Source organism: Ambystoma mexicanum, chromosome 12 (assembly GCF_040938575.1).
Source record: "Ambystoma mexicanum isolate Mex_15411 chromosome 12, UKY_AmexF1_1, whole genome shotgun sequence".
Classification (NCBI taxonomy): Eukaryota; Metazoa; Chordata; class Amphibia; order Caudata; family Ambystomatidae; genus Ambystoma; species Ambystoma mexicanum.
The window spans coordinates 964,707,696-964,728,707 of NC_090936.1; the positions used below are offsets into that span (position 1 = coordinate 964,707,696).

General features: G+C 46.5%; 1 protein-coding gene across 2 annotated transcripts in view; it reads left to right on the forward strand.

Moving 5' to 3' along the window:
• Window positions 1–12,520, forward strand: part of LOC138514139 (uncharacterized) — a 338,787-nt gene extending 326,267 nt beyond the window's left edge. Inside the window, exon 3 of one of the 2 annotated variants that reach the window (XR_011281880.1) lies at window positions 10,188–10,202. Coding sequence is in view for 1 of the 2 variants with exons in the window: in XM_069629438.1 (XP_069485539.1) it covers window positions 10,188–10,993 (806 nt within the window). In the remaining variant the exon portion in view is untranslated. Of the gene's footprint in view, window positions 1–10,187 lie in introns of both variants that reach the window. The other variant, XM_069629438.1, reaches the window with a different exon arrangement.
• The last annotated feature ends 8,492 nt before the right edge of the window (window positions 12,521–21,012 follow it).

Consider the following 21,012-nt stretch of genomic DNA (forward strand, 5'->3'; position numbering starts at 1 on the left):
AGGGTGTGTGTGGGAGTTGGGGGGGAGGGGGAGGGGGGTGAGGGTGGTGGTTTTGTTGAACACGTTCCTACATAAATGTTGAATACACTGGTTGTTCATTCCCAAAAAACAGAGTGGACATTGCTCATTTTGCTTGTGTCTTTTAATGTCGCACATTGCATGGTGTACATGTATCCCCACACCCAGTGCCCAATGTCCTCTCACCCTCACACCCTCAGCTGACTTGTGAGTCAGAAATATTGTCCAATCAATGATTGCCGCACTGAACGTCCCTCCTGTGCATCGGCACCGTGCTGCTGTCCTGCCATTCCTTCCTCCTCCCCCTCATCATCATCTGGTGGTAGCAGTTCCACGTCAGGGGGCAGTGGCACGTTCCGACGGATGCACATGTTGTGTAGCATTACACATGCCATGGTGATCTTGGACACCTTCTCGTGGCTGTAGATGAGTGCCCCACCAGACCGGCTGAGGCAACGAAATCGTGCCTTCAACAGGCCGAAGGTCTGCTCTATCAACACCTGTGTACGGGTATGGGATCTATTGTAGTCCTCCTCGTGCCTGTTCTGTGGGTTGCGGACCGGGGTCATGAGCCACGGCTTTAGAGGGTAGCCAGCATCACCTGCATGGAAGTGGAAAGGAGGTAATTGTGTGTGCATTCATGGTGGAGAATTGTACTAGTCTTACATGGCCGCAGATGACTACTGGGATGAGTATGCATCCCCCCCCCCCCTTTCCCACCCAGGTGGAGTATGCATCCCCCCCCCTTTCCCACCCAGGTGGAGTATGCAGGCAACCTACTGACAGCCCCAATGCACTGCCATGGCCCATTCAGGTTACTCACCAAGCAGCCAGGCACGTCGTCCGGCATGTCGCTCCATGTAGCGTGGTAGTGTTGAGTTCCGCAGGACCAAGGAGTCATGAGTTGATCCGGGGTATCGGGCATTGCAATGTGTGATGGATTTACTGGCATTACACACCATCTGGACGTTGATGGAGTGGTATTGCTTGCGGTTGCGATACGGCACCTCCATGGCATGCGGGACCACTAATTCCACTTGGGTGCAGTCGATGGCACCTATGCAATTTGGCATGCCTGCCAGTGCACGGGAGGCAGCTTTGGTGTCATATATCTCCTGGGGAGTACGGGGTAGGGATATGTTTTCCCTTGTGTGGGTGAGGAGGGCATCCAGCACTTGTTTGAGTATCCGTGAAAATATGGGCTGTGAAATGCCATGCATGTGCCCCACTGTATGCTGGTAGCTGCCTGTGGCAAGGAAGTGGAGCACAGACACTACCTTCAGTAGAGGGGGGGGTGGCAGTGCGGATTTCTATGCGGCTCACTATATCATCATGTATCATGTCCACTATGCTGGTAATGGTGTCCCAGTCAAGCCGGTACAGGGTGTGGATCTGCTCTGGTGTGAGGTTGAAGGGGGTGGCTCTGATGCGGGGGATTGGGGGCTGCCGGCGTGGTAATGGTGGCTGCACCGGTAGGGCATGCTGGGCCTGTCTCACCCGCCTTCTCCTCCTGTGTATCCTCTGTGGTGGGGGTTGTGGTTGTTGTAGTTGCTGTTGTTGTAGTTGCTGCCTTGCAAGCAGGGCCTCCATCTCCAGGAATGCTGCTACTATTGGTATCATCTTGGTGTGGGAGGGGGTGTGGTGTGTGGGTGTGCTCCTGTTGTGCTGTGCCAGACTCCATTGCCTCCACCTGTGCTGATTGCGTGCACCTGTTCCTCTTGGAAACACTGCTCAGGGTCCTTAACACCTTCTCGGCGATGCCGGTATTTACTCCATGGCGGTAAGGCACTTTGCGGTCTTGTGGAGGCCGTTTTTTCCATGTCCGCTTTACTTGGGATCAGCTCCGGTTTACGCCATGCCGCTAATTACGGCATGGCGTATCGGGCGCGCGCCACTAAACCGCTATTTACGGCATCGTACTTTAGGACGCCGTAAATAACGGTCTGGTGGGTCAGAATGGGCCGTAACGGGAAACGATGCCGGTAGTCCTTTACCAGCATCATTTTTCCCTTACCACCCAACTCGGAATGACCCCCATTGTCTTTTTAGTCTCTTTAGGCTCACCTTGCTTTTTCTTGTCTTTTCCCCAGGTGTTGAAAGTCACCAAAAAAGTGACGGAGGCAGCGCCGAGTCGGAGATGCTGTGGGCTGGTGAAAATGGAGCGGCGCTGCAACTGGGATGCGAAGCGTGCCGGAAGAATGTCCCTTCAGGCTCGGAGTGATGCAGGATCCGAAATCAGGTGAGGGATCAGATTAAAGTCTGTAATCTAACCTCTTCTTCTATTTTCTTTTCTCTCCTAGGGGCTCCGTGTTCGAGGCGGGCGTGGCAGAAGGCTGGATGCAGGTTTGCAGACACGGTGAGCGTTACGCTGCTGAATGCAGAATAACGTGAAGCGTGTGTTGAAGATCGGGCGTGGTTTAAATAGCTTTGAAAGTAGTCCCAGGTAAGAAGTCCCTAGAACCACACCTGAGTGAAAAGTAGTCCTTGTGGAAAAATAGTCCCTCCAGGTCTCACGTTGGCCTGGATGCATGTGCAGCATGGTCTGCCTGAGGTAAGTGATGACTATGAGCCTGGCGCCTAAGGTGCCAGGACACAACCCAGATAGGCCCTAGCCGGGGCTTCTGAGGTTTAAACAGATGTCCGGATGCCTGCTTCCGGGGCGGATGGGCTTGGTCCAGCTGCCCGGGGGTATGCATCATGACACTTTCTTTGCACGTGCAGCCTTCAATTGTGCGATATAATGTTGCCACTTCAATCTTTCTTTAGCACACACTGGTCTTGCACGCCGCTCGCCAACTCACCGGCTGTGTGGTGTGCGTTTCTTTCTTGTCTTTACTGTCTTCCAGTTTATGAGTTAAGGTTAGTGGCACAGGCTTGGCCTTGCCTCCCCAACTATGCTGTTCATCCGGTAGGGTCGCGGGCATTCTTGAAACACAATGCAGCCTTCTTGTATGGGACTCTGCCTTCTCCATGTATATTTCGCAGCCTTTTGGAGGCGAGAACCTCCTGCAGGGAACGCATGGGTTTCTCCACCCATGGCTCTCGTCCCTCATTCCGTTGCTTTGCTCCAGTAGGTTCGCCTTCGCCCTGGAAGTTCTGCTCTTACTTGTGTTCCACCTTGCTCAGTGTGTCTTTATATGTCGCCTTTTATCCGTGTGAGGTGAGCTAATTGGTATCAGATGTATGCACTTGGAGTCAAGTGCCTGACTTTGACCCAATTAGCGGAATACGTCCAGTGTGATGTGTAAGAGTTAGCATTTTTACTCTGTCAACCTCTTCCTCGTCCCAGTGTTTGTGTGGAAACGGGGCCTGGGGGAGTTGGGGCACCAGAAAATTCTATCAAATAGGAGGGATCATAGGTACGAGAAAGGGAGGAATGCTGCGTCTCGCCACTCGCTGTCTCACCCTCACCCAGCTGATCCTCCCGCACTGGTCCATCCCCAGGAACTGGATCCAAAAGCGATGGCCGTGTCCTGGCCACCTGGATGACAAGTCCACAAGGACTAACGGGTGAGGCACCCTTTGGTTTCTCACATAAGGCATAATAAAAATAGTTAAAAAAAAGACTTCAGTCTTTTTTCTTTGTACTATTTCTATTAATATTGTAGTGTGCAAACACTAACTTCCACCCATTGTTGCACTTTTCAAAGTATGTTTAGCTATGTAGGTACTGTTGAATAATAATGGTGACTTTGCAGTGCATTTTGAGATTGTGACACCACTAGCTGAACGTGTTCTGTAAATATATCATGGTTACTTAAATTAGCCCTACATAAATGGTACATAATTTTAGAAATTCAAAAATGTGTGCAAATTAGTATTTGCACGATATAGCATTACTGATATAGTAAAAAGGCATCCACCCATCATGGTAGTCGTAAGCCCTTTTCGTATTTGTATTAGTAATGCTACATTTTGCAAACACTCATTTACTCACATTTTTTAGCTTCTAAAATTGTGCTAAGTACGTAGGGCATTGCGAGGGGGCGTGGCTTCAGGGCCATGTAGAAGGACGGGTCTACTGAGAGGCTCCTGCCGATAATGCTGAGCGGACTAGCACAGTGACTCGTGTGCATCCAGTCTGCCGAAAATTGCAGCGGCGCGCAGGCAAAGGAAACAAAATGGCAGCCCGAGGTGAACAAAGGAATTGACTCGATACATAGTTTCCGTTTGGAGACGGACGCTTGCAGACGAGTCAAGCGTTAATGGACACATGTGAGAATGCCCGGTCTCAGACGAGGGAAAGAACAAGAATTCCCCACTGCTACACAGCGGGTTTGAAACGCACGCCGGGGGCCATACAAAGACAAATACAGCACCGGCATACTCGAGAGGGACGCGTGCACTAGGAGATAAAAGAGCTGTCCGGCACACCGAGCGGCTGCCCAGAAGAAAACAACACTGCGGGCGCTCGCTTCCTCAGCCGAAGCACCGGATGAAGAAATGCAATGATCACAGTTGCAAATAATCCGCTGAAAGCACACCATGATGCCCCAATAACATTGCTACAACGTTATAATGGTGGACAAGGAGGACGAAGTGTAATGAATACGCTCGCAACTGGCGGCGGGCCCCGGTAAGTCATCCTGTAAAGCCGGTCTGCACAAAGTGCCATAAAACATAATACGAGGCCGCATCCAACCCTTAAAACACTGACCCAGCCACTCAAGACGCACAGTGGGGCATAAGCAGAGACACAAGGACCTGTGGAGGCCCGATGCAGGAACGGCGCAACGCACATGATGTGCTGGATGGAGCTGTAAACAGCATATGGAGCACAGCGTCTCCAGTTCGCATGTGGGGACCGGACAGTGGGATCACCAGAAAACGTAGTAAGTAAGCGCGGCAGTGGGTCTGGAGCATGCCGCAGGCAACCCCACGAAAGTGGATGGATGGTAAACCAGGCACCTGATGCCCGGTACTACACGAATACGAGGTATGGGAGATACACCCCAGTTCGCCCACAATAGTCAACTAGCCTAGATCAATGGCAACCTCCCCTCCTAAAATAAAGCAGCTGAGGCATATTAATCCCCACGGACCCGTGGCCCAGAAGCGTGGAAAGCATCCACTGGCCCATGGTGCGACACAAAGAAGGTGTGCGCGCAGCACACCCAGTGGTAAGGACCACTGCGGATCCCATTAACAGTCAGCACTAGCGACCAGACGACGTCACGTGGGCAGGAACTGCCAGAGGGAGAGACACGCTCAAAACAGGCTGGCTCTGGCCGCAAGCTAATACCGGGCTGTAAGCTCACTTTAACCAGGTCTCACTATAAGGTGCATTACATATGCCTGACATTCAGCAGGACAAGAGCGAGAAGGGCAACTAACTACTCCAAGAGACATGTGGGGTAGCCACCGGATAGTATGACGGCAGAGATACCAGGCGAAGTGGCACACCATACCACGGTTGGTAACTGTAAAGTCTACAATAACAGCAATACAAGCCCACAAGCCCCTGAATGCGCAGACAGCGAGAGGCCCCACTAAGAGATGGAGTGCAAAGATTGAAAGGAACAGCAGTGGCCGAGGACGTGGGAGGACATAACCCATTCGCAACATGAAACAAACAGCATGCGAGAACTCTTACAGCAGCCCCCTGCAGGCATCATAGTTGAGCACGGTCTAACCCGGAGGCGCTAAAGACCATATTCCGGAGCACCTGAAGAAAAACACACGGCAACGTCAATTTGGCGAATAAAAAGACCAAGGGAAAGGGCAAACAACCTATGTTGGAAGAATACACTAGAACACCGCAAATGTCAGAAGGGGCTAGAAGTAAGGAGAAAACTCCCGCCACAGACACTGCCATTGGGAGCCAAGACCAGCAGATCCGGGAAGCGATTGCGGACTTGAAATTGGCATGGGAAACCAAACTGGAATCGGCCATGGTCGAACTGAAGACGGCACTGGAACTTAAAGTGGGCACAGTACAGGAAGAGGTGAATCTCCTTAGGCAAGATGTCAGAACACTGGCAGAACGCACGTGCAAATTTGAAAAGGAGATGGCCCCGAACACAGCTGCATGTGCGCCTCACAAATCAGAGATTCAAATCTTAGAACAATGCGTGAGTAATCTGGACAATAGGGCAGAAGAAGCGGAGGCTGCTGGAGAACAGAGAATGGAGCATCATGCTGGAGAACAGAGAATTGAGCATCATAAACACATATGCCCTCAACCAAGACACAGCAGCCTAGTTCAGAACCCTATATAGCAAAATTAGCCCCCTCTTGGGAGGTGCGATTATGTGGGGAGGGGATTTCAACTGCACGCTATATCCCAAAAGGGACAGGTCAGATACGAAACTAGACAAACCCACCCCCACCGCAAAAGCATTATAGGCCCTGCTAAGAGACTTTGGGCTGGAGGATATCTGGAGACAGCAACACCCGAACGATGGGCACTACTCACGCTATGCCGCCCCACAAAACCTATATACGAGACTGGGCTATATGTTCGTCGCCTCTGAACTCGTAGGTGAAATGATGGGCTCGGAATATAAGGCAAGAACACTATCAGACCACTCCCCCCCCCCCCCCCTGGTCGTGGAGTGGAGACACCAGCCCCCCAGAGCAAGAATTCCAACATGGAGGCTTAGAGCCGAGGCCCTGCGGGACTCTGCAATTCGAGAGGATCTAAGGGAGGAGATTATAGAGTACTTTGACACCAACACAGGGAGTGTGAAGTCAGAAGAAACCTTATGGGAAGCGTTTAAAGTGGTAGTAAGGGGTGCGGCCATATCCAAATCTAGAGGGCTCCAAGGGGGCATAGAGCAAGAGCTACAAGAGACAGAGAAGAAATTGGAAGCAATGATGCAGAAGGGAGGTATCTCACCGGAGGACAACGAACACGTGAACTAATTACAGCAAGCTAATAGGGATCTCTGGGAACGGCTGTGCAAATTGAATTATAAAAAATACATTGAAAGGCAACACGCAGGGGGGGACAAAACAGGGAGGCTGTTGGCATGGCTATATAAAAATGAGACACTGAGAGTGGTAATCGGGGAGATAACGGGAGAAGAAGGGCAGACCTGGAACACCCAAGAGGGAGTGAACGAGGGGTCCCTTAGATTTTACAAACGCCTCTATGAAGATACAGGGGTGGAAGCAGGGCGGGAGACGCTAGAAACATTAGAAGACATAGGATTACCCAAATTAAATGAGGAGGAGAGGGAGAACCTGAAAGCCCCAATTACCATAGAGGAACTTGACAGTGGTCCTGCACTTCCCCACCTGTAAAGCCCCGGGGCCAGACGGGCTCCTCAGCGAATTTTACAAAACGTATAGGCAAGAGGTACTCCCCCTCCCTGCTAGCTATGCTGAATTAGGCGTACGAAAGGGGAATGCTACCGGAATCCCTAAGAGAAGCAGTGATTGTTCCGCTCCTAAAACCCAGTAAGCCAAGCACAGAATGCGGGTCATAGAGACCCCTATCTATGTTAAACTAAGATAGCACAATTCTCACGGCAGTGCTGGCAAATAGACTAAAGAGGGTAAATAATAAACTCATACACCCTGATCAAACCGGCTATGTTCCGGGAAGGAGCATAACCGACAACCACACGAGATTCCACCATATAATAGAACAGACAGAGAGCAAGCTCGGCGAAATGACAATAATCTCGATGGATGCAATAAAAGCTTTGTACTCTGAGGTGGCCGTGGATGATGGCGGCCTTAAAAGAATATGGAATAGGCCCTGGGTATCTGAGGTGGGTTAAGATGGTATACAGCTCCCCAATAGCTAGGGTCAAAACGGGTGCAATAATCTCAGACAAATGGCAACTCAGCAGGGGCACCAGGCATGGCTGCCCTTGGTCCCCTATCTTATACATACTCGCACAAGAACCATTAGCAATTAGCCTGAGACAACAATACGGGATATCACTGTATGCCGATGATATGTTGCTATACCTGCGATTCCTAGAGGAAAACCTGCAGTATGTCCTGGAAGTGATGGAACACTACGTGTCCCTTTCGGGTATAACGGTGAACCCTAGAAAGTCAAGCATGTTCCCCCTGGGAAGATATAGGGGGTCCCTATCTATCTTGCAGATACCCTGGCAGACTAGAACATTCAGATACTTGGGGATCGATATATATCATAAGGCTGCAGATTAATATAAATACAACACAGAGAGGGCCGTGGAAGGCATAGAGAATATCATGGGGTTCTTGGCGAAACTCCACCTGGCCATGATGGGATGGGTAGGGCGGCCTTGCTCAAGATGGTGGTTCTGCCCAGGCGGTTACACTTCTTCACAAACATTGCATACATGCTCCCCAAATGCTTTTTCACGAAACTCTAGAGCCTATGCAGTGGCTTCATATGGCATAATTCCAGAAACAGGGTGGCTCTGGAAGCTGCAGAACCCATATGATAGAGGAGGCATAAACCTGCCGAATTTTGAGATATACCACCTGGCCAGATGGCTGTCGGAAGAAGAGACAGCTGAAGCAATATTGCTAAATCGGGACTGCACCCCATTCTTTCTAAGAGAACTAATATGGCTGCCTAAGTCAGAGATGCAAGGACGTGCGAGACTGCTGGAACTAGGCTGCAAAATATGGTACAAAGCATGCCAAGTGGTGGGAAACCCGACCCGTGCTCCCACAGGTGCCTCTGGTAGCGCTATGCAGCGAGGACACGCAAATGATAAGCGGGATCCGTACATTTTGGGAACCGTTGGGCCTAGTGACCCTTGGAGACATATGACAAGAAGGGGAGGTACTAGATTTTCAAAAGATAATGGAAGACACCGACAATACATTACATATACCAGAATCATCAAACGAGTGGGAGAAAAGTGGTCCGAGGCAGTATTGGTAGAACAACCCGATGCAATCATTGAAACGATGTATGATATCTCGAAGGGCCGACACGAAATATCCCGAATTTATGAATTACTGATGTCCAGAGTGAGCAAGGAGTTGCTCCAACTGAGGCAGGATTGGGAGGAGGAGGAGGTGGGAGAACCTATGCAGGATGGGCAATGGGAAAGAGCCCAGAGGTACCACAAGAAGGTGTCCCGGAATGCGTGGCTGCAGCAGATCCAGCTATATATCACCCACAGGGCATACATGACCCCCGGTAAAATCGACAGGTTTGGAAACTCAGCGACGCAGAAATGCCCCAAGTGCGGGGAGGCGGATGCCGGGATGATAAACATGTTCTGGGCGTGCCCGGAGGTGGGAAGTTTCTGGGAGGAGGTTAAGCAACGCCTGTCCCAAAAGGGGATCAAGTTGGAGCTGGAGTCAGTATGGGCATGCATGCTGGGGGACTTCGCTAGACCACGCAATCTAAAACACATCAGTAAAATGAAGGACCTGGCCTACATCCTGGCCAAACGGAGAATCGCTATGGGCTGGAAAGCAGCCCAAAGACCCAGATTAGAGGTGTGGTGGAATGACCTCCTGAAGTGGGCAGAGGCTGAGACGATGGCATGGTACGAAGCAGTTAGCAGGGGAGGGGAAGAGGAAAACGGGACCCCTGGTAGAATGAAGGCAAATGGTAGCTATGATGTCAGGACTCTCCCAGGTCGAATCCAGTGAAGATGATACGCCTGAAAACAGTAAAGGAGACAAACCCTAAGTAACGAATTTTAAGGCATTGAAGAAGGAGCTTGAGTTAAGGAGACAGGAGGGGGGGGAGGACTGTGAACTGTAACTTGCAAATATAAAGACAATATGTGTATTTTCGGAAATGTCCTATATGTTGGTTAAGTTTGATGTGTTGTTTAAAATAATTTAAAAAAAATGTTTTAAAAAGAAAAGTACGTAGGGCATTGCTGAGTAGTGTCAGATTTCCATGGTTCAGCTGATTGACACCAGGGGGAAAAGACTGCTGTAGCTGTGGGGGGAGAGGCAATGTACCTAGACCTTAGCATGGCTGTGCGTGTGAAAGGGGTGGACACAAAGCTAAATAACACTGGCAGGCAGTGTGTCCCTCCATGCATCCCATCTCCACTATTCTTCTCTTCCTATGCCAATAGTTTTGGTGTATAGGTTAAGCTAGAATGCCACCGAATAGCCGTAGCTAAAAAGGGCATCCGGATTGAGACATGAAAGTAAAAAGAAAGAACATGCAGCGTTATGTTCCAAATGATAATGACATTTGATACTATCCAATGGCTCTGACTGACCATGTTTTCCTATATTTACAGATGTGCAAGAGGAAGAATCCAGACTTTTTGCTCCACCATCATGGTTTCTGGATTATGAGAGAGTTCCAATAATGGGGCAAGAGGCACCGGATACATCACTTGACCTATCAGAATCACTGCTTGAAAAGAGGAGGACACAGCCTGATGGGAAGCCTGTTGACCCAGTTGTAGAAAGTGTGTCAAAAGAGCGAGACGATGTCAGGCGAGCTGCTCCTGCCACACCTGCTTCCACCAGCACTGCCTCGGATTGGGACACTGGCCGTGGCTGGAGCCACTCTCAGCCTACAGAACACGCTTCCTGGAGGCTGACCCTCCGCCGGCTTTATGAACTGGAGGAGCGGCGGGAGCTCCGGCACCAACAGCACATGCAGCTGCAGAAGCAGCATGGGCAGCTCCAACAGGACATTCTGGAGCAGCAGAAGTCTATCCTGCAGACTATCCAAAACTGTATGCAACTGCAAGTGGAGCAGCAGGAGAGACACCACCAGGACCTCATGAAAATCCTTCGAAGCCAGCAGGCCAACGCATCTGTCTCTAATCCTATGGCATGGGGCACCTCTTCTAGACATGGGGCTGGTGATCTCTCACCCAAGATCACTCTTGGATCAAGTACCCCATGCAGTGGTTCATTTAAGGGGGAGGCCAACACAGCTTCATTTGTAGAAGAATGTACTGGTGTGGTGACTCAGCTATCCCCAGAGGACACTACTGAGATGCATCAAGAAGTACGTGTGTCAGGAAAAGGGAGGGGGAAGGGCAGGAAAGGTAGGGGACGCCCTAGAGGTTCTAAGACTAAAAAGGCATGATTTGGTAGGTATATCGTCTTTGCATAAAAGCAAGATGTTTTAAAGTAAGCACACAAAAGAGGATGGCATGGGAGTTTGCTCCACATGTGAGCAGATGGATTGTCTAGCTAGCACTATGTGCCACTCTGGACAGCTTAATGAACATTTTCCAATCCCACTCTGATCCTAGGTACCTCTCCTCTCCTAAAAATCAGTTTTCAGTTTATGGTGCACTGTTAGTGGTTACTGCTAGAGCAAGACGCTCCAGAGTGCATACTTGACAATCCAGAAAATATCCCAACCTTTGGGACATTTTAGACCATTTGCTCTGCTAATCATCTTAATGTCTGGCATAATCTACTTTGCACATGACTGGACTCCTCATTCAACACCACTATGAGGCTGTTGCAACTACACGCTATGCCGTTAACGATAACAGGTCAGCAAGCAGTAAACCATGTCATAATGGCCATAATTTAATTTCAAACTGAAGATCAAGCATACTAATCCTGAGTGAGACCTGGAATATTGCCAGTCCCTGCTAACTTAGAATAGTCACTTGGGACTAACTTTCCCGATGAGGAAGCTGATTGGAGGAGAGGTATGTTATGTCATATGCATTTCCTTCCTAAATGTAAAGGCTAGTTCTATTCTACCAATGATGGGATTATAATCTCTATTCATCAAATCAATCTATCCCCATGTCCTACACGCTTGTATAAGAGTAGTCCTCTGCTGTACCCCTCTGGCAGCCTTAGATATGTGTTCAGGGCTCACAAAACCTACTGGCACACTTATATTTGCAAGGTGTTTTTATGACGGAGGAGTAACTGCATGGTACTCTACCTTGCTGGCGAGTATGGGGATGTTAGAAACATTTTTATATGACATGTGCTGCAAACAAAATTTGTTCGCAGTAAATGACAAACAAAGGTTTCACTGTGCATGTCTGGCCTTTGGGTGGCAGCATTGCACCGAATATAAAGTGTGCTTATGGTGACCATGAACCGTTTTACAGAGAGCACTGGTAAATGTGTTGTCACCTCTCACCATGGGGTAAGTGCACTTCTCTTAGACTACTTAAACTAAGTAACACGCCCAGCCTCTCTAGTGGGATTTTTAAGAATTTGAAATGCTTGATGTTACTGTGTCCTTAAACTGCTATCACTTCGGTTTACCTCATCTGAGTTTGTTGCTTGTGTAAGACTTCAACCTGTACACAGCCCAGACAGAAGTACAACATGATGAACTCTTTATAAAGGAGTCTGTCAGTTGGGGCATATAGTACATCAGAAATTCTCCATGCCCACGGCTCCAGATAAGACCTTTTTAAGTGGGAGTATTTTAATCCCTATTCTATGAATTTGGAGAAAAAATGACTTTTTAGGGAGTTAAATAAAAAAAGTAATTCTCATTCACACTTTTTTTAGGTGAGTGAATAATTTAAGTATAAAATGGTTCTTTGTTTCGTAATTCATACTTGTTTGTACCTAGTAATTAATCCAAATTAAAAGATGATTTTTTATGGAAAATGTACTCTTCAGATCAGGCAGTAGTAAATGTGGAGTTCCTTTCTGTGGCACTGCTCTGCTAATTTGGACATATCCCTAGAGCTGTGTGAGTGGAAGCAGGGGGCAGGTACCTAGAAGAATCTATTTTTATTTTCTATTTTATGCTGAGAGTATTTGTACACCCTTTTTGCTTTGATTGGTTTATTTGTCTATTTTTAGGGAGTAAAACTGTCTGTACACACTACTCTGTTGGACTTGCCATGTCAGTTACCATGGTCCAATTGCAAAATATAGCTCTGCTTTATGAATTCCTAACTGCAATCTCGAGTGCTAAAACAAATCTAAATTCACGCTCAATCACACTGTAAAGCTCAATCTGTGGTAAAATAACTTCTAACTAACTTCTAAAGGCACAGGCCACTTCATAATTGTGTTGTGTGGTGACTGAGGCATTTCTGACAGGTGCTAGTTTGTGCAGCCCGTAAAACTGGAGCCTATCGCATGCACCAAAATCAGTAAGCAGCATGTAGTTGTTTTCCTCAATGCCTGATGCTCCTTGAAATATGCCAGAAAGTTGAATATTAACCAGTGAATTCAAGTCTTTCCTCACTGGCAAATAGAGCAATTAACTGGTCTAACAAGAAAACACAAAAATCTTCATCAGATACTTCTATAAAAGCTATACTTTTCTGGTGGCTTAGCACCTGAAATGAAAAAATAAATTCTAGCACATTCTTAATGTTTAAGTCCAATACTGGCCCTTTTCTCAAGAACTCTGGAATAAAGCCGCTGCCTTCATCCTATCAGTACTTATGGCCATTAGAGAAGGCATACTGTAATCTGGGAACATGCCCCCCATCCTTTCCTTGTCCCCAGTCCTTCATGCTGAAAAAACATTCTCATATCCAGAAGGGGCGTTATTTTTTTCCCATGTGTAAGAATTGCCTTTCCGAGTCTTTAAATGCGCTGCCATTACCTTTCTTCTATGTAACCATGATTATCAGTTGTAGCGAACCAGAAGGAGGAGTCTGACGAGTGATGGGCATTTTTAAAGCTGTGATTAAACTAATAAGAAAACTCCCAACTGGCCCTATCTCTATGCAGGAAGTTCCCTGCCTAACAAAACTATAACTAAGGGTGCACATCAATGTCCAAAGCAAAAAGTCCTCAGTCAGAATCCTAACCAACTAGCTGGCCCTACCACTATAGAAAAAAAACTAAAAGAAAGCAGGAGGCAGGAGCAATAGCCTCCGTCTGTGGCTTCTGCCTGGCCCAACACTTGACAAAATAGTTCATCAATGTCTTACAACATTTCACGTTTCCTTGGCAGACGTTGATGTTGATTTTTTCGTATGTTTCCTCTGAATACAAGTCTCTTGATACCAAGTCCGTGGCTCTTTGATAGTCTGGCAGACGTGTTCGCTCTCAGTTCATTTACCTTACAAAGGGCGCTTGCCCACACAGGTTCCGCAGGTTCCCATAAACTTGCTGGCTTCCCAGCCTAGATGCAAAGTGTTTGTATTTGTCAGATGTAGGGCACTTGTCCACACAGGTTTCTCAGGGTCTCGTGATCTTGTCGGCTTCACCGGCCTGGATGCAACCATTTTTGAATGTATCCGATTCCCAGCCGTAGTACAAAATGTTCATACTTCTCTTGCTCTGATTCACACAGGGCGCTTACCCTATCGGGTTTCTCAGTTTCCCACTACCTTGTGGTCTTTCCCAGCCTTGACCCAAAGTGTTCGTACTGTTCTTGCTCTGATTCACACAGGGCGCTTGTCCTTTCGGGTTTCTCAGGTTCCCGCAACCTTGTAGGCTCTCCCAGCCTAGATTCACAGTATCGCTACCTTTCAGCGGTAGTCTCTCCATGGGAGTGTTCGCTTCCCTGGTGCTGCTTCTCTCTGCAGCTAACGTCCTTCTCTTAGGGAGCTCAGGGATTTGGGCTCTTCCAGTCGATCTGGCCTCACTGTTGGTTGCTAGGCCCCAGACCCACCACAACTTTTTTGTGGTTGCGCCACCAGTGGAAACAGGTGCTTCCCCGTCACTGCGGTCTCTGCCTCTCCAAGACGTCTTCTCCCTAGAGGTTCACCTAAGCGTAGCATTGTCTACTCCCTCCGTCGGAGAATCCCCTCTCGTTACAGTTCTTCTTGGGTTTATATATCTCATCATGATCAAAGAGGGTGGGTCTATCTTCCTTGACTGCGGCACTCAGGCGAGGGCAAGCATTACCTGATGCCGAAGAGTTTGAGGAAATGTCCCTATTCTGTGAATCCAAAGTGAGATCACAAATAAGAGGGTTTTGTTGATGATCTTTGATTGTGGCCTTCATGTGAGATCTAGCATTACATGAAACCAAAGAGATAGAAGAACTGTCACTGTGTGGTGGTTTCAAAACACAAGTATTCAAAACCGAAGTAACAATAGTGTTTCCAATTCCCTTGTAGCCAGATAATATTCTCTGGACTGGGGTTCTTTATAGAAATGGGAGTCCCTGTGGCCTTGAGGGGAGTCCCTCCCAGTAAGGTCCAATGTGCCCAGACCCCTAGGGAGGATCTTGCTATACGGGGCTCACCTCCCTAACCTCAAAGGGTTTGGCTCCTCCTGTGGAGAAGGGACGAAGAGTCCAGATTCGTCACACAGTGCTTATTTTGATAATCACCAAAAATAAAGCCTGGAATGTAATCAGTAGACCATTATCAGCCGGAAGCCAAGCTAACTAAAGACACTAAAAAGTAGAGCAATTGTGGACCAACATTTTCATTCATCTCCGCGGACACTCAACCCCACCTTTTTTTAAATAATGACAATGACAGAAACCTTCAAGTGCCTAATGTCTTTCTATGACTGGATGGATGACAAGCTAATGAAACTGAACGGTGTAAAAACAGTGCCCAATCTTGGGGTCCACTTCTCATATGCAAAGGTTGTACCCCCTATGCAACCCCCTTCCGCAATTACTAGGCCACCAAAAAAGTCACCAAAAATGTTCATCCTGAATAAAGACCCAGCTCTTGAGATGGGCAGATCAATATTTTTTTTATCTGGTTATTTCTAGATGGTTGTGCTCAGAATAAAATATTTAATTCTTCCCAAACAAAGTAGCAAACTGATTGTCTCCTAAAAAATGGAATTTTTATACAGTGTTTATGGGTTTTATTACCCAATGTATTTGCCTCCGAATTGTGAAAGGCTCACCTACGATTCTAAGCACTGCATGCAAGATACTTGACTTGCTTTGGTATTTTACCACCATCATCCTACAGCGCAATGGAAAACAACTTCACAAATCTCTATACCGTCTAAAAGAAGGCTGCCTCATTCTGTGAAACCAAAACTATAACTGTATGTGATGCTGGGATTATTCCACAGGTTTCCTGTGCAAAGCAGGAAAATAGTTGTAAGCAGTGTCTCTCATACACTAAAGGCTATAAGACCATTCTCTAGAATGTCAGAGAAATAATTAATTTGCTTCTATAATCAAAACCTCAATCTCTGTCGCGCACTTTTAAGCCATGACATTTCATTCTACGTGTGCAAGCTTGCCTCCCTTCTAAGATATGGAGCTTTCTGCCAGTCCAACTAAGGTGCTCTAATAACCACCGTAGTTTCTACAATGGCTCCTAAACAATTGGGTAGGTATATTCTGGTTGAGGCTTTTTATTTTAATTTATCTATTAATTTTATAACGCAAACAAGAATAAATCTCAACAGTGGAGAGTCTAGTAGGAAAAAAACTAAATACAATAACCACAAAGAAAATAGCACATGTACTGGCATTGTATCCATATTCATACACTTGAGCCAATAGAGTAACGACTCTTCACCTTGGAGACCGTATCTGGCACAGACACAACATATTGTACGTTAAGACCCCAAATATCTAGGGGACGAGGGTGTAAAGGCATGGTTTGTATAAATGCAACATCAAGGTCACAACAATAAGCTATATCTTCCATCCAAATTGCAACCTTAGGTAGTGGTCCTTTCCACCAGGCGATAGCTGCTCTTTGCTGTGCCAACACCAATAGAAGCCTTGCTTGTTTCTGTATATATGTCTGGGAAGTGTAACAGTCAACTCCAACAATCTATTGTAACCTGTTCCTTCACAATAACGGTTATCTTCTCAAATGCCCCATTCCAAAACGCAGCTATTGGGGGCAGGTCCATGATAAATGGGTGAAGTCAGCGGACGTGGCCACACATCTCTTGCAATCTTGGCAGGTGTCTAGGAAATATTTATGTAACTTTACCGGCTTGTAATACATCTGGTGCATGAAGTTAAAGTGAATCATTTTGTACCTTGAGTTAAAAAAGACTGCCTTGGTCTGACCCATCATATACTCCCATTCCTCTTGTATCTCCATGCCCAGGCTATTCTTTCACCGTCGTCTGGGGATGATGCCTTCCAGAGGAATGTTGGACATTAGTGTGTTATATACACTTGTGTAAAGGCACGTTATAAATACCAAATCCTATCATATCATGTATCCGAGAGACCAGGCGGGCCCTCATCCTGGCCCGAGATTACCTCATGTAGGAGGGAAAAAGTTGGGAGTTGCGAACGAAAGGAGGGGAACCCATCCCTGAATGCATTCCGGATCGGAAAGTTTAAGTATATATCCAGTAGAGTGGACCCAAATCATTGCATAAATGTGCCAAGGTCAGGAATGTTCCCTCTAAACTGGGCATAACTAATATTGATGATTTTTACATAGTTACTAGTTGAATACAGACCTTCTCGTGTGTTATTGTTAACCCATGGACATACTTTACCGGCTGAGTCGGGGAGTATACCTTTTCTATCCCCAGCTGTCTAACTATCTTGTGCCACATCCTACAGGTGGATGGTAACAACATTTAACCCCTTCAGGTCACTCTTAGGGCGGTCAAGTACCATCTTGCGGAGTGAAGCTGCTCTCTATCTGCACATGTGGTTGGACTGATCAGGTTGCATATCAAAGGATAGAAAATTAACCTAGGCTGCCCAGTAATATCTTTCCAAGTAGAGTAGTGCCAAATCTCCTCTTTCGTATGGCTGCGACAGCACAGGTCATTGAACTTTAGGTTGATTCTCGGGCTTGAAGAATTCCACAGAAAATGAATATCGCTATGAAAGTCGGATGTTCAGAAAGAAGTAAAGGAACTGGGGGACTATAACAATTGTTATGACTGCCACACAGCCTGTCAAAGCAAGAGGTAGGTCCCGCCATCAATTTACTCGCTCCTTGATGGCGTCTATTGTTCTGCTATAGTTTTTCAGTAAAGCACATCTGGGTGTCGCTATATTTAAATTCCCAAATATCTTGTATGTTCCCATTCCCAACCCAAAATCATCCGCATATGGTTGAGTACCAGTGGTCAAAGGGAAAACCACAGATTTCCCATAGTTCATTTTAAGGCCTGAGACTTCACCAAACCTGATCGCCTCTCTCATCACTGGATTCAGATTATCCTTCAGCTCTTTTATAAACATAATTATGTCGTCTGCATAAAGCAAGATAATTAATCTATGGGAATACAATTGTATTCCCCTGCATTATTATGCTTTCTTAACAGAACCGCAAGTGGCTCCATGGCCAGAGCAAATAGTAAAAGCGAGAGGGGGCACCCCTGCCTACTTCCCCTCCCTAACTTCAGAGAATCGGAGAGCTGTCCGTTCCGTTACGCTAGCCACTGGAGCAATATACAGAAGAAACACTGCATTAATGAATACTGGACCAAGACCCATTTTTTTTTAGGTAATCCGAACAGGAACGGCCATTCAACAGACGTGAATGCCTTCTCAGCATCTAAGAGCACGGACACCGCCAAAACTTGTCGGTACAGGGCAGTGAGCGGCGCAAAGAATCTTCTCAACCCAGACAAGTTGTTAAAGCCAGATTGATAGCGAGGATCAAGTGCGGCATGAGCTGCAACAGTCTGTTAGCCAGTAGTTTTGCATACATTATATTGTCCACATTAATAAGGGAAATTGGGCAATATGAAGCGCACTCGTCTTACCCTACCTATGCAGTAGCGTGATTTTCGCCTCCCGAAGGATCACGGAGAGACTGCTCCCAGAGATAAATTCTAAGTACATCCTAATCAAATAGGGAGGCAGTATTTTAACGTAGGTCTTATAGAACTCTGTCGATATACTGTCAGGCCCTGGGGCCTTTGAGCCTCGAAGATCCCTCGCCACTGCTACAATCTCTTCTACTGTGATTTCCCAACAGAAGGTGTCTCGCTGTTCTGTGATAACCAGTACAGTTTTACATATTTCAGATACCCGTGAATTATCTCGTAGGACTGAGTATTTTTCGACGCATACAATATCTCCATAAAATGATCTAAAATGTTTTGCAATATATGATGTTGTATATTTATAATTCCATATGGGATTCTTAACAAGGTAAATCTTACGTGGTCTCTTTTGAAAAGCTAGCATCCTGGCTAATAAGGCTCACAGCTTTTGGCCTTCCTTTTATTGCCATACAATATGGGATCGATTCAGGAATTTGACTTATTAGTGCAGAAATTATCCAATTTCTCAGGGAGGTCAGATGATCCCTACCATTTCATCTATAAATCTGGAAATTGTGAAGACAAACCACAAATCAATTTAGCGTGAGTATCACAGGAAGGAAATACAGATGGCAAAAGGCTAAAGCTGAATGTTACGTAGGAATGTTCATTCGTTGATAGGATGCACAAGATACACGCTACATTGTAATCCTTCTCACATTCAGAACCAACTGCATAAATGGCTTTAAAGTGGCATGAAGAATTATGCAATAGAAGCATGCTCTAGATGGATGAAGATACATAAACAGAATGAGACCATTAAATGTATTTTGGTAGCACATGCATCATAGTAAATTTTAAGGACCTGTATTTCAACCATTGTCGGTGTAATTCCACAAATGTAAAACAAAAAGAGTAATTCCTTTAAATATCCTGATTGCAGCAATCACCTAACCACTATCCTCATCCCAGGAATCACTTAACCACATAAGGAACAAGGACATGAAAATGAAGGCACTTAACTTTCTCTATCGATTGCTAAGGATGCAACCGTTACCTAAGCACAAACATTTCAATCCAGCATCCCATGAGTAGTTTGCCATAAATTAGTTCTTCCTTCTGCTACTGCAAAAAGTTTAATACACATGTACAACTCGGACTTTAAAACCACTTGCTGAGACTGCAAGTAGTGCATCTGATGGCAGCCAATTCCATAATGCTGTGTTTCACACTGTAATAATCTTTCCTAAAACAGCAATAGTACCTTGTTCCTTTCAGTCTTTTTTTAACCAACTTTATTTATTCAAAAACATCATATTCAGGTGCTACGTTGGCCCAAGATTTCAATGATTTAACCCATAACATTTATCAAGGCCATCTGTTACCTATGATTTTACAATTATCAGACCTGATTTAAACATAGGATTAATATTAACTATAACCGTTCAACAAACTTTCCCCTAACCCCCCCCCCCAGCACCCCAGTGGCATGGACTGTACATTCCGATTAGATGGCTTCTGCATTAAGTCAAAATTGTCTCGCTTAATCTATTACTGTTCAAAACTGTAGCGTTCTCAACAGATTTGGTCTAAAAAGAATATGCCTCCCTGTCTCTGACATAGTCGAAGAAGGGGTCCCAGATTGCTCGGAATTTCAAGTACTTGCCCTCTCTCAGGGACCCCACCTTCTCCATAGTCATCAAATTCCATGTTTTCACCCACCATCACGCTGTTATTGGACCTTCTGGGTTTTTCCACGCTTATGCCAGCGTCATCTTTGCTGCCATTAGCAGATGAGTGATTAGCATCGCGTTGTTGCCGGATGCAGCATATACGTCTTCAACCGTTGTGCCCAGAAGTATAACCTTTGGCTCTGCTGGCAGCTGTTTTCCTGCAATTTCTCTTATATACCCTAGGATTTCCTTCCAGTAGATAGCCGCTTTAGGGCAAGACCACCACATATAAAATAAGTCACCTCTGTTTCTGCAGTTTCTCCAGCACATAGGTGAATAATTGGGATTCATTTTGTGCAATCGCAGGGGAGTTAAGTACCACCTAAAGCAGATTTTGTGTGCAGAATCTTTAATGGCTGTGCATCTAGAAGATCCCTGTGTTCTCCTCCAGATTTCAGCCCACTCCTCCTCGGTGATAGGGACACCTACATCCCTTCCCCACTTATCCATATATGAGAATGTATCACTCACTTGGGCCCTATCCAACATCTTGTATATCTTGGAGACCGCATTAACCTCATCCCCTTCATGAAGCAGTAATTCCAGTCCTATTGGCGCCCTAGTGGCTGCCTTCTTGATTTCTTTGTGCGTGATCCAATAGCGTACCTGGATGTAGGTGCATCTATCGGCTTCCCCTATCCCAAACTTTTGTTTGCACTCTTCAAATTGCAAAAGGTTTCCCTCCCGAAAGAAGTCTTTCAAATATAGTATTTGTTCCTGTCCCCAGTTCTTCCAGAAGTTAGGCCGTCTGCCTGGAGTGAAATTTTGATTGTGGGCCATTGGGGTGAATGGG